The sequence below is a fragment of the Terrapene carolina genome, unplaced genomic scaffold, assembly GCF_002925995.2.
Source record: "Terrapene carolina triunguis isolate 2854851 unplaced genomic scaffold, T_m_triunguis-2.0 Scaffold210, whole genome shotgun sequence".
In the NCBI taxonomy this organism is placed as follows: Eukaryota; Metazoa; Chordata; order Testudines; family Emydidae; genus Terrapene; species Terrapene triunguis.
Window position 1 is genome coordinate 5,565,157 of NW_020664561.1, and position 14,064 is coordinate 5,579,220.

At 50.8% G+C, this 14,064-nt stretch overlaps 1 protein-coding gene across 1 annotated transcript; it reads right to left on the reverse strand.

Annotated features, from left to right (window-relative positions):
* Positions 1 to 475: 475 nt before the first annotated feature.
* Positions 476 to 8,958, reverse strand: LOC112107423 (allograft inflammatory factor 1-like). The gene is made up of 5 exons (XM_024201116.1): positions 8,890 to 8,958; positions 4,388 to 4,454; positions 3,447 to 3,488; positions 1,898 to 2,060; positions 476 to 647 (listed from the first exon to the last, which is right to left on the reverse strand). Exons 1-5 carry the CDS (start codon positions 8,956 to 8,958, stop codon positions 476 to 478), a joined length of 513 nt encoding a protein of 170 aa, XP_024056884.1.
* Between the last annotated feature and the right edge of the window lie 5,106 nt (positions 8,959 to 14,064).

Below are 14,064 nucleotides of genomic sequence, written 5' to 3' on the forward strand. Positions count from 1 at the left end.
GGCTAGATGGACCTTTGGTCTGACCCAGTCTGGACGTTATGCTCTTGAACAACCTGAGTAAGAACAATGGACAAATACAATTCTAGGTGCTAACTTGGAAGAGCTCAGGTTTATACCAGGCTCTACCACTGACCTGCTGAGAGCTGGGACGCATAACCTCAGCTCCCTCTGGCTGTTTCCCTTGCCGCCTGTCTGATTATGTTTAGACGGTAGGCTCTTTGGGACAGAGACTGTCTTATGTTCCCACAGCACCTTCCACAACAGGGCCCTTAGGCGCAGCTATAATGCCAGCAATCAGCAGTTCTGCTCGTCTGCTGCAGCAGCTCAGACATGCTACAGTGCACTGTTGCTAGGCAGCTCTTTATTGGGGAAGGTCTGAGCTGGATGCACTCTACCACAGTACATTTGGTTTGCCTTCTCAGCAGGCTCTCCAGCCTACGAAGTGAGTCAGTCTCCACATTTCTTGGGCAGCTGGCTAGGTTTCAGAGCAGCCATCAGCTGGAGATGGGGGAGGTGGTGGTGGGAGAGTGGTAAGAGGAGAGGGGACTCCGGAGAGAGTGCATTCCAAGTAGGTTACGTAGGGGCCAGCATTCATCAGGCTGGGCCTCTTTACGGCTCCTCCTCCTTTCCCATTGTAGTGCATGATCCTGGCAGCAGAGAGAGTAAACAGCAGGTGTCATGACAACAGCCAGGGGAACCACCACTGACACATCCTAGCTCTTATCTTTATCCCCAGGTTACAGCTGGGGAAACTGAGGCACAGAAGGGCAGTGACCCAGCAGAGCACTGCCTTTAATACCCCTTATGAACAATTAGTTCCTGCCTAAGTCCACCTTCCCCCCAAACTCTTCTGAAAAGACTCCCCCCAGAAGAGGAAGGTTTGCTTTACCTGTGAAGGTCTTTGGATGACTAACTAGACAGTCTCCCCATTCTCTCTCTCCAGCCCTGATCTTTCCACTCCTGCAGTTGGAGTGGCTGGTGTCATCTCCAGCTAGACTGCACCAGTGGGCTGGGGCCAGAACATGGGCTGCAAAGACAGCAGGGGAATGTTCACACTTCAAGTGAGTGGTGAAGAGTCTCATGGAGACAAGTCACTGTGTAGTGTGAAGCTGGGAATACTCCTGATGCCTCCACCCCTGGAGCCTCAAGTTTGGGACCAAATGACTAGAGCCGGGCAGAGTCGGATTTTCAGCTATCATTCCATGGTGTTGGGCTGACCTACACCATTCAAATTCAATGGAGACCAGCTTTTGGCCCAGTTCATACTGCCAAGGAGCCACAGTGCTGCCCTCAGACATGACCCCAAATGCCACTCCCATTGGAGTCCAGACACCAAGGCAGGCTGTGGCCTAGGTTTTGTCCTTCTGTACTTCTGAAAACTGCCCTGCTGACTTCAGTGGAGTTGTATGGGATGCTGGTTATGGTAGAATGTGACCTGCAATCTTTAGTCCTCCAGCCCATTGGTAAATGTGGCTAACCATTGACCTCAAATGGATGAGGGAGGTCTGATTCCCTAGTCAGAATAAGTTGTTTTGCCTTGGTAGCACAGAGATACTAAAGTTTCCTTATCAGAGTTGGGCCCCTAGCTTCTTGGGTAACTAACCAGTTAAAGGAACAGGCCCAGGGATCACCAAATGGACAGAAGCACAAATTTTGCACTAGGTCAGCTCTTCCACCCTCTCTACAACAGCTGTACCATGCTAGTACCCAGATACTGCAGCGACGGGCAGGTTAGAAATAGCTGCGGATCTCCCAATAGCTCCTCTTGCCCTTTGTTGGAAGGCAAGTGTCACCCAGGGAACAACCAAAACCACAAATCAAATCCGTTCGATCATTAGCAAGTTCAGCTCCTTCCCCAGGTCCAAGCCTGGAGATGCAGGTATGCTTTCATACGTACCGTTGGCACATGGTGGATCTGCGGCCCAGCATAACCATAGTGAAGTCCTTGTAAGGGACAGTGCTGCCTGTGTTCCCTGTGATTTCCTGAACCAGCGCCTTGAGCTCCAAGGGGCTTTGGAAAACCCCAAACTCCTGCAGTATCCTGCTCATTGTTGGATAATCTGAAACAACACCAGGCTCAGATATGGTCTGTATCACATGATCACAGGGGTTAGAGATGGAAGAGACCTATTTGGTCATTTACCACATCCCCCTCCCCATTGCTGCTCCAGAACTGGTTCTGTATTACTCAGTGTGGGCCTGGAGAGTTTTAAGCAGCATCTACACTGAGTATAAACCCAGTAGAAACAGCTGGGGTGGTTTTAGGTAGGTGCTTTACAATGAAGGAGAGAGCACTACAGAGTAGCATTGGTGCTACTGGATTCCTTAGTCTAATGAGTCAAAGGAATCTGATATAGTCTTCTAATCTGGGTAGTCCTCTAAAGGCTTTAAGCAAATAGAGTACAACTTGAACTCCGAAGTATCTACTCCCCCCGCCCCCTTTTCACTCACAGGTTAAGGCTAGACCTTTGAAGGTGGCATGATCTCCCTCTCTGGTGGGGACAGCTGGTCAAGGTGAATATCCTGCCATGGGTTCTAACACATCCTTCAAGTTCACTATTGTTTTTGTGGGAAAGAATGGGACTGTATATGTACTTTATGCATGTGAAGAGGCCCTGCTCTCAGTCATCCAGGATTAGTCTACTGAAATGCAAAAGCACCATGGGCAGTGCAGGGGTGGGGAAATTTCAGATTCACCAACAGGAAGTTGTACAAGTGTGCAGCTGTAGCAGAAACTTTGGGACTTGCTACATCTCAGAGAGGCATACCAACCTCATGTATGGAGGCAAAGGCAGCCCACTGCCACCCCCTCAAGAGTTCCCACCTACTTTCTAGAGGCAATGACTCATTACCCATAAGTCTTGCATCAGCTAGTCAAGGAAGCCACCCAGCAAGCACTTGAGCATGGCTTCAAAGTTCTCCCCATCTCAGGGCATCAGGCATTTTTCTCCCTTGTTAAGAAGCATTAAGGGACCCACTGGCAAAGGAGAGCTGTGGGACCCACCTCTGTTCCCCTAGGATGGTAGCTGCCAGCCTCACCCCTCAGTCACCATCAGCATGAATGCTAAGCCTTCAGCACCAGAGACCTGATTCTCTGGCACCAAGGGAGATCTAGTTCCAGGGGAGGGGGAAGATTGCAGCAGGCAGTGGGGTAGACTCAAGGTGCCAATGGGCACAAGTAACCAGCATTGGCATGTTTTGCTTCCGCACAGGGGAGTGAGTATGGGGAGGAGGTGGGAGAGGGATCTTCTTGTGAAAGTGCAATGAGCTGCCTAGGGCCCCCACCCCTGTGAAATATGGGGATGTTAACTATGCTCGGATTCCACCGAGACATGGACACATCAAACCCCAATAGGTTGGTGCAGCAGATGGGCCTTCAGATCTGCTCTGGCAGAGGAGGAGGAGGGAAGCAGCAGTCACAAGCAAAGAGTTAAGCATCAATTTACCAATTTCTCCTGTGCGTGTGGCATCATATCCCATAAACATGTCTAGGAGAGAGAGAGGAGAGTCATCACCTGTCTACTAAGGGTGAGTGCAGCATCGACTCATTGATTTACATCAGTAGCCATTCTGCGCGCACTTCCATGGTGACTGCCTCGCCACCTGCACTGCCAACGTCCTCCACGTTCTGTAGGGGCCTGGCCGAAGAACGGGAGCTGTTTTCCCCATGCTAGAATCACTTAGTTCAAAGTTTCTCAGGGGATTTTTTTTTGGGACAAAAAAGGGGTTTTGTCCCCATTCTCTCTCTTGCCACTGAAAGAAGAAGAGGAGAACAGAGAAGCCTGGCTTCACACACACTATTGTCATTTTTAAAGGCTAGATTTGACCCAGCAGCATCTGTAGTTCACATGTCAATCCACACATTTCCCATCGGGCAAACATAGCTCTTCAGGAGCATTCCCTCAGATTAGCTGGCTTCGCTCTCAAGTATTTGATGGTTTCATCTGAGCCTCTTTGATATCAAGAGCCAGATCCTGAACTGGAGTAAGCCAGCAATCAGCAAATTCACAGCAGATGAGGATCTGGCCCAAAGGCTGTGATGCCCCCACATCACCAGCACATGCCAACTCAACAGTGAAGTTATTTTAACCAGGGGATAAAGTCATGGGCTGCATTTGGCTTGTTCACCCCCAAGTCACCAGTTCCCCAGCGAGCAGGACATGGCACTGGTGGCCAATCTCAACACAGGGTCTGTATGTATTGACTAGTTCTTGGGGGGGGGGGGGGGGAGGGGGGGGGGAGAGTTAGAAGAGCATTTTGCACAGATCATTACACCTCCTGCTGCTTTAGCAACTTTCTCCCCTCCCCCAAGCCCAAACAGTCAGCTGCATTTTTAGGGCACTAAACCATTTCCTTCTCAGCTCCATTCTCCCTGGAACAGACTCACCCTTCAGCTGATCAAGCTTTGCCTGTAGATTTGGAATGTCTCGGAATGGTTCATCAGCCAGGTACTCCTGTCCAGGCAAGAGAGGGGAGTTGGTCACCGGGCCTGGCAATAGCTCACGTTAAGCAATGAGCAAATATCAGCACTCAAGTAGGGGGACATGGTGAGAAACTATCCAGGTGTCCTCTGGATCAGTCTATTTCAGTCCTGGGTATGCCCTCTGCCAAGACTCCTTCAGCCTGAACTCCAGCACCCCCTGCTATGCCAGGCCAGCTGTGAAATGCCATGGGTTGAAAAAAAGTTTAGCCGTGAAAAGACTCCACACAAATACCTGGAATTACTATGAGGAATAATGACAAGTTAAGAAACTCTCTTCCTTGTGCTCTCCTGCTCCAGCCACTGGAAGCTAACCACTACATGCTTCCCAGTTCATTGGCTTGGAGTTATCTCAAACCTCCTAGCGGCTAGTTAAAGTTCAGGGGCCCCCCCAAGGGCATTCCAGAGGCAAACAGAAATTGACAGAGTCTGGCATTTTCTTGGACACAATCTTGTTTATTTACAAGGAACGTACGAAGTCCTGCTTCTCTAAATGCAGGAGGGACCAAAATCAAGGGAGAGCTTCTTTGCTTACAGGCCAACTCTTTTGCCAGCCCCAGACTCAGAAGCTCTCTCTAGTGTCTTCCAGGGTCATGCACTGTGCTTGTCCCTCCGTCTCCCCCAGGGGCCAGGCCCAGCTGGTCCTGCAGAGTGTGTCACTGTCTGTCTCTCAGGCAGAGATGGGGGAACCGAACCTGGGTATCCCACATTCCAGGTGAGTGCTCTAACCCCTGAGCTAAAAGTTGGGTTCCTCCTCTAGCCAGATTCTGACCAGGACCTGATGGGTTAGGTGGCCTCTGAGCACACCTATCAGATTGGGTACCACAGGTGAGAGAAGCAGAGGAACATCTACCTGTGACAGGTTCGGTCACAGAGACCCCCTTGGGACTGTCACCTGACATGCTGAGACTACCTCTGAGCCCGTTTTCCCTGCCATATTGCAACTCCAGAACCCTGCCTTGTTGAGCCAGACACGCCAGTCTGCTCCAACACAGACCCAGGGTCTGAATCATGTGCCCCAAAGCTGAAGACTTAACTGAAAACAGCTTAAGAAGTGCTCCTGTCTCTAGCACCCAGACACCCAACTCCCAATGGGATCCAAACCCCAAATAAATCCATTTTACTCTGTATAAAGCTTATACAGGGAAAACTCCTAAATTGTCCACCCTCTATAACACTGATAGAGAGATACGAACAGCTGTTTGCTCCCCCAGCTACTAATTACTTACTCTGGGTTCAATAATAAACAAGTGATTTTATTAAGTATAAAAAGTACGATTTAAGTGGTCCCAAGTAATAAAAGACAGAACAAAGTAAGTTACCAAGCAAAATAAAACAAAACGCGCAAGTCTAAGCCTAATACAGTAGGAAACTGAATACAGGTAAATCTCACGCTCAGAGACGTCCCAATAAGCTTCTTTCACAGACTAGACTCCTTCCTAGTCTGGGCCCAATCCTTTTCAGACCAACGTTGTCGCTTATGGCCTGGGTCCAGCAATCACTCACACCCCTGTAGTTACAGACCTTTGTTCCAGTTTCTTTCAGGCATCTCTATGGGGTGGAGAGACCATCTCTTGAGCCAGCTGAATACAAAATGGAGAGGCTTCCAGGGCCTTTTATATTCTCTCTCTTGTGGGTGGAAACCCCTTTGGTCTTCTGTGCAAAGTCACAGCAGCAAGGTGGAGTTTGTAGCCACCAGGGCAAGTTACATGTCCATGAATGATTCAGCTTTTTGCAGGCCGACACCATTGTTTACATGTTAGTTTGAATGTTCCCAGGAAAGCTCAGATGTGAATTGGCGTCTCCCAAGTCCATTGTCAGTTAAGTGTTTCTTGATTGGGCACTTACTGAGAATAGTCCTTTCTCAAGAAGCTGACCAAATGCTTCACTGAAGCTACTTAGAATCAAACACATTGAGATACAAGTACATAGGCAATATTCATAACTTAAAATACAAAAATCACACACACACACAGCATAACCAGCAAATTACAACCTTTCCATAGACACCTTACTCGACCTCCTTTGTACAAGATTTGGTGCAACTATAGGACCTTGGTTGCAACAATGATCTATACGTTCACAGTTCATGTCAATAACATCACACTACCGTCTCTTGGTCTGTTCCTTGCACTAGCGCTCTAGGCATCCAGGTACCCATAGAGAAGCAGCAGCATGCATGCCCAAAGGCAGAAACATAGGCATCAAGGGAACTTCCACCCTGAAAATTTAGGCATCAAGTGAGTTCAGGCACCTGCAGGGTTTGGCAGGAGCCAAGTGGGGGTTTTGTGGATTGCAGAGGCACCCAAGTACCTTTGTGGATCTGGGCCTAAGTGACTTGCCCAACACTGCACAGGAAGTCAGTGGCAGAGAAAGGGATTGAACCCAGGTCTCCCCAATCCCAGTCTTGAGCCCTTCCCACTCAACTACCTTTCCTCTTAGGGCCCAGCTCCTACATCCCCCTTTATATCTTGCACTCCTGAGAGCTGAACATAAAGGGGGATCCATGATTAGACAGCCTCAGCTTCATAAACCTTAGTATTTTACATGAGGAGAACAGGGAGGTGATTTGACCTCTGTGCACATGGCATTGGTGAGAGCAGACCTGGAATACTGTCTCCAGTTGTGTGTGGGGGGTGTCACATTTTAAAGACAACATGGAAGTGTTGGAGAGGGTGCCAAAGAGAGCCACAAAAACGAGTCAAGGGCTGAAGAAAACACCTTTGCTTGAGCTCTTCAGTCTCTCACAGCATTTAGCTGATCAAAATGACGATTAAGAGGTGACCTGATTACAGTGCCTAAATTCCTTCCTGGGGAGAAAACGCCAGGGACTACGGAGCATTTTAATCTAGCCAAGAAAGGCAGAACAAGACCCCGTGGCTGGCAGTTGGAGCCAGACTCTTGCCATTTGGAAATAGGGACACAGGTCTAACCACGAGGATTAACAACCATTGGAACAAATTCCCAAGGGAAGGGGTGGAGTCTCCACCTCTGGGAGTCTGGCTGCCTTTCTGGAGGAGATGCTGCAGCCAGACAAGTTAATGGCTCAATATAGGGGGAACTGTGGGAAATCTAAGGGCCAGATGACCCAATGGTCCCTGCTGGCCTTGAGTGCTGTGAAATGGGAGAGAAGGCCTGTCACTTTAAGAGGCTGTGGAATGGGAAGACAGCTCATGGCCATGGGCCTGAAGCCACGCCCCAGGCCTCTAGAAGGCCGTCTACACTTTGGGAACATCTGGACGCCTGTCTGAATGGCAGGACTTGGGCCCAACCCTTATTACCAGCATACACCTCCACTGGGGCTCCTTCCCTCATTATACAGAGAGACCAGCACAACAGCAGACCACAACAGAGCCTCATTTCATATGTGTGGAGGGTTCTTGTGGCTATTGGCTCTGCTCATTTACCAGGCTCTCCACCAAAGTCACTTGGGGAGCAGGGCTTCCGAGAACAACGTTGTTACAGAGGTAAAACCACACCAAGCTCACAGCTGGCCAACAGCTGTGTTTCTATTGCTGACCTCCTCACAGGTCAATAATGGACCATGAAATGGTGTGAGCCAATTAGAGCACATATGCAAATATCTGCATCCTCATTGGCTTAAAGTCAATTTTCTACTAGTCGCTAGCATTTCTAGGGCCTCCTCTACTGGAGTAGCAATGTTTATTTTCTGGACCATGAACTTTGTCTCCTAATGCAGTGAAGAATGTATTCAGAACCCACGTAATACAGAGAGACTCGATTCCACACATTTACACCAGCCGGAGTTACTCCAGGGTAAGAGAAAGTAGAATCAAGTCTTTTTCTTGGCTTAACTTCATGATTTGCTTTCCCTCAAGGTGTCTATTGACATTAGCCAATACATATGTTTTTGTTTAATAAATCTTCAGGTACATTATTTTGGGAGTCAACACCTACCTCCTAGGCAAGTTGAGAAGAGACAATAATTAACAGACGTGTATAAATAGGGCATCGGTAAGAATTCTACTAGCATATGGGAGAGCATGAAAGGTTTTTTTTTTTTCAGTGCTAGGGGTTAGCTGAAATCTCTTGGCAAGCAGTTTATGTGCTTTCTGCATGATCTAAAATGCATCTTATCACAAGAAGATTGCAGAGAAATTCCCTTGGGAAGATAATCTTAATGAAATAGGAATTATTATTTTTTTTTTTTTGAGAACTATAAGTCAATTTTTATCTTACCTTACTGTCACAAAGTTGATGACAAAAAGGGAAGATATACACCACTTTATCATAGGCTGAAGACTCAGGAATCCTTGATTTCATCTATTCTTGGTTGTTTGTTAGTTTTTTAAAGTTAAAATTGAACATACTGAGCAATTTTTTTTTAATCTTGTGTTCCTTATATAAAGGAAGTACATGGTAGGAACTAGAAAATTTACTGCACCTACCTTGTTAACTAGACAAAATTCTTTCTCCTGCTTCTCCTGCATTTCATGATCCTTTGCTACAATACACATGAGAGAAAATTAAAAAAAAAACAAAAACTAAAAATGTTAAAGCCCAGCAGAAAATTTAGTTTTTTACCAGCCATTTTTTCCTTGCAAAAGAATGACCAGCTTTGTTAGCATAACTGAGGACCCTCCCCTTTATAGACTTCAGCAGCTGGCTTGACTTTGGCCTGGGCTGACTGGAGGGATTTGCTGCCTAGTTGAAAGGCAGCTGTCACATTAAGCATGTCAGAGTTAAACTGAGGCAACTGAGAATAACAGAAGCAGGGGGGACAAGGCCCTTAGCATGATGCATATCAGCTGATTGCTCTTCGTGGGCTGCAGTGCTGTAGCCATGTGGGTCCCAAGATATTAAAGAGACAAGGGGGTCACTTAACTCACATAATTGTGTGCTTGGTTATGGGAGAGCAACTAGCTCTGGTTACTAGAGGGGCAGCTGAGCATCGTTAACAAGCTACTTAAAAAATATTGCAGGGGATTTTATCACTTAAAGCGTGCGAGTGAAACGTTGGGACATAGCTGCAGTGTGTGTTTGGGCTGACAGGGGTAGGGTACGGAGGCCAGGAGAGGACAGCGTTCAGTGGGCTGTTAGCAGAAAACTCCTTGCACGTCAGGCAGCGGAGCAGCTATTGCTTTGTCTGTTAAGCTCTGCCTTGGTTATGAGGCCTGGTTATATTCCAGAGGCCCCAGCCAAAGATCAAGGCAGCAGCATTGTGGTAGTTGCTATACAAATACATAGTAAGAGACAATTGCTGCCCTGGGGAGCTGCTGTAGACAGACATCACCAGCAGGAGGCAGGGCTGCACAGAGGGGTTTTGGGGGCCCAGGGCAAAATCTGAACCTGAGAACCCCCACCCTTCCCAGAATATTACCACCAAGATGGGAGCTGGAGCTCTGTCATTAACACCCACCCGCCTATCAGAATGATCATAAGGAACGTTGGTTGGATTTCGTTGGTGCGATCCCAGCTGTGCTGTGTTGGGAGCTGGCACAGGTGTGTGACAGAGGCCCAGCCAGAAGGCATTTTTGGGCAAGCGGTGTGCAAAGCCCCACAATGCAAGCTGGGGTCCAATCCCTGCTCTCAGTCACTGCAGGGTAAATCAGGAGTAGCGTGGCTGACATCAGCAGTGCTGGTCCAGATGTACACAGGTGTGGCTCAGAGCCGGGGTGGGATGTCATGGCTTTCCCATGTGACGAGGGGCTCAGAACCTTCTGCCACACGTGTTGTGGAGGGAGCCCGCAGCTTGGACTGGAGCGAGCGGCAGAGAGAACAGCTTTCAATTTGGGAGGGGAGCTGGGTGGCATTCGGGTCTCTGCAGCCCCTCGCGCAGGGTGAGTTCATTTCTGTTCTATTGCTACTGGGGAGAAAGCAGCTAGGGCCAGCGTGGTGAGCGAGGGGTGATACAGTGGCCCCAGCATCAGTGCTCTTAGGGAGTAAAAATCCCCACACCCACTAAGTCACACTCACCGCCAGGAAATGTCCCTCTCTTTGGGGCCAGGATGCTCTTCACAAGGGTCAGCAATTAGCTGCACCCGCGCTAAACACTACGGTAAACCATAGCTAGGGGAGGCTGGGGAGGTGCAGGGTACAAAGGGTTAATGGTGCAGTTTAGAAACAAAGGAAGGATCAATGTGTTCCCTGCGGCTGGCAGAATGTCCGTCCGTGTCTCCAGCGGGTGGCTGGAGCACTGATGAGGTCTATAAGGCTACTAGTGCTACGTATCGAGGTGGGTTTGATCCCACCGATGAGCTGCATAGGGGGATAATGGCAGAGGTGGTGAGACCCTTTCCTGGGGAAAGTGGGGCAGTTCTAGGAGCAAGGTGTGACCAGAGGGGCGGGGACTGTGTTTCCCAGGAGATTAGAGTGTTCCATGAGATGAGGAAGTAGGAAGGCAGGTGTCTTTTCAATCCCACCCATTTAAAGGAGGAGGCAGGTATGGCTGGATCCTACCCTAGCAAGACAGCAGAGCAGTCCATGCCATAGTCTGAATAGCCCCAGACTGACTGGTGAGTCATTACCCTATCCTGAGGTCCTACATATTCTACTATACCAGCAAATATTGCTTAGCAAAGCCAGAAAGGGTGTGGAGGCAGATAGGGCCAGTTATGAACTTGCCCGCCCAGTGCATGGGGTCAGCTTGTAGATCTTTTAGCTGTGGTGTGGAGAATGCCTCCTGGGCTCACCTTGCAGACCCACCTGTGCTGGGATGAGAAGGGGATCAGTGCCCCATAACACAACTCGCCTGAGCTGTGCTCTGGCCTGGGTGCAGGGTGCACGCACCTGTGCTGGGTAGGGAGTGGAGTGTGTACTTTTCTGTGCGGGGAGACGGGAATACGCCCCGAGTGGCATGTGAAACTCCTGCAGGCCCCACTCTCTCTGCATGCTGGGGGCTTGGCCACTCAGGGCAGCGAGGTGGAAATAGACCCTTGGAAGCGCCGTGTGACCAATTTCTCTTTCCCCCCACAGGCCAGGGAGCAACGAGCTCAGACGCAGACGTGAGCTGATCACGGCGGTGAAGGAGGGACAGAAATGCACTGGGACACCTGCCATGGTTCCCCCTTGTCCTGGTCCAGCCAGCCACGCTGCCTCCTCCCGGGACCCAGGTTCGTCCCTGCGAGCGCTGGGGTATCAGCCTCCATTGCCCAGCAGATTCACACTTCACCCGCTGGGCCGCAGGACGTGCCCTCACCAGGAGCTGCTGGCTCAGGTTGACCGGAGTCCCACTTCCCCCATCTCTGCGAGCTGCGCTCTCTACAACCGGCCCCTGAATACAGTCCCTCTGGTGGGGCCGCGGGCTCAGGTCATGGCGAGGCCCACACCTCCCGCCACAGGAAGTCGCTTTGTCTACCCCACGGCCAGGCCTGTGCCTGCATTGTCCCACGTGGATCACAGCTGTACGCCTCCTCTCTCCACCAGCTGGGGCTTCTACTCCAGGGATCAGAGCTTGTCCCTTCCCTGGGAGCCCATGGAGCGAGCTAAGCAGAGCCCCACTCTGCCTGTGCCCAGATGCTACGCAGTGTACTCCATGGACAGGAGCTCAGTGCCTTATCTGGCCCCGGGGGCTCCGGCTGGCCGGAGCCCTACTCCACCTCTGCCCAGGACTTACGCCATTTACTCCCTCGAGCGGACCTTGTTCTCTCACCTGGACCCCTCAGTGCAGCCTGGGCTGGGATCTTCTTCTGTCCCAGTCAGCTGCGCTGTTTATTCCATGGACAGCTCGTCTCCCAGCCCAGAACCGCTAGCTCAGCCTACTCCTGACTCCCCTCTATTCCCACCACTTCTGCTGGCGGTGTACTCTGCGGGCCAGAGGTGCTGTCCCCCTCACCTGGAGCTGCTCTCGCAGATTGACCGCAGCTGCACTCCCCCGGTCTCAGCCAGCTGTGCTGTCTACTCTCGGGACGCTCCACTCGACCCTTCGCCCGGATGGCTCGCGCCAAGCACTTAGCCCTGGGGGCCGTGCTGGCTAATCGCCGGAGCAGCGACCCATCAGTTCCTGTTCCTCCAACTCACCAGGCTTCTTGCCCTTCTGTCCTGACCTGGCCCAGGCCTCCCCTGGCATTGTGGCACCGTGCACAGCCTGCAGTTCCCTGCCCAGAGGGACTTTCCTCGCTGCCTCCTGGCACAACTCTCCTGCTTCAATCTCAGCACCTCAGAATAAAGCAAGAGCAGCTCGCCAGTGGGCTCCACCGCCTCTCGGGTGTTCTTGGTCTCCCACAGGGTACCGGCAGGGCCCCCACTGGATCCTAAGCTCCTAGTGATCCACAGAACAGGGCAACCCAAGGAACAACTGGGCAAACAACCCATGTCTTCTGCCCCCTCACTGCTCTTGTAAATGGCCTCATCCCAACCTGGCGGGGCCACAAGAGAGTCACGCTGTTGCTAGGTCCCGGTCAGTCCTTGGACATCTTGGCTGGGAAGGGCCAGGCGTGCTGTGGGGTTAGTGATGTGACTGCCTGGCCCTCAGAAATAAATAGGACTTGGAGCCATCACCGTGTTTCACCCAGGGCCCCGAATGCAGAGCAACTGGGGGTGACAGTGGGCTTGACTGCCCGGGGCTGGATTTCAAACAATGGCTAAGGGGGAAAGGCTCCCTAAGCTAGCGAGGCCCTGGGATTCTCACCATTAACAGAGGGCTGGGTTCCAACCCTCCAACACACCTGGTGTAATATCTGCCCTCACGTGGCGTCCCATCAGGCCGACTGGCCCAGAATGCTTTGCCAGTCCCGTACGCCTCAGTCAGCTCCCTTGTCAGAGGTGTTACAGTAGCCCAGGAAGCCATGTAACGGGGTCTCTTCCCACTGGCAGAGTTATGGCAGGAGGGAAAATGGGGAAGGGAGGAGGGTGAGAATGAGAACTAGGGGCAGAGCCAGTGGTTGGGCTAAAATAACAGAGATTTGGTAAGTTTCCTCTACTCGATTGAAACAGAACAGTCCAGTGGATATCATAGACCATGTACTGCTAGCCATGAACGAATGGCGATTCTCCCTTGAGTGGAGGTGTGGGGACAGGGGCATGATTTTAGAGCAAATAGGCCTGAGGTCTAGCTCAGGGACCGAGGCAGAGGGACCACAGTGCTGCAGCTGTGAAGTTTCAAGCAGCCGCAGTGACCTCTCTGCAATTACTTGCTAGCAACAGATCCACTGCAGTAACTAAGAAACTTTCGCCCCCCAAATGGCTCAAGCGCCGAAGCTGCGTGAGACGTCACAAACGTTTGGGTGACTTTTTGGTACCTCTGCACAGCTTAAGGCCGATCCAGACACAGGTTTTGTACTGGTTTTTGGATGGTATGGCCAGGTAACTGATGGGAACAAGCAATCGTGACACTAGCACCCATAAAGCAGCGTGGCTGCGTCCCCAGTAGTTTCCAAGCTGATGTAGGTCAATCAGTACAAACACTGGCTGTCTCCACTGCATTGTAAACCCGGGTCTGGACAATTGCTGGACCCGGGTCTCACCACTATGCTAACGCGTCCACGCTGCACTGTGCAGCCTTTCTGACTCCGGTCTGTGGTTTGAGCTGGGTCCCCCACTGCAAAATGACAGGGCTTGGACCTGAATCTCGGCAGGACTCAGGCTGACACCTAGGGTGACCAAATGTCCAGATTTTATAGGGA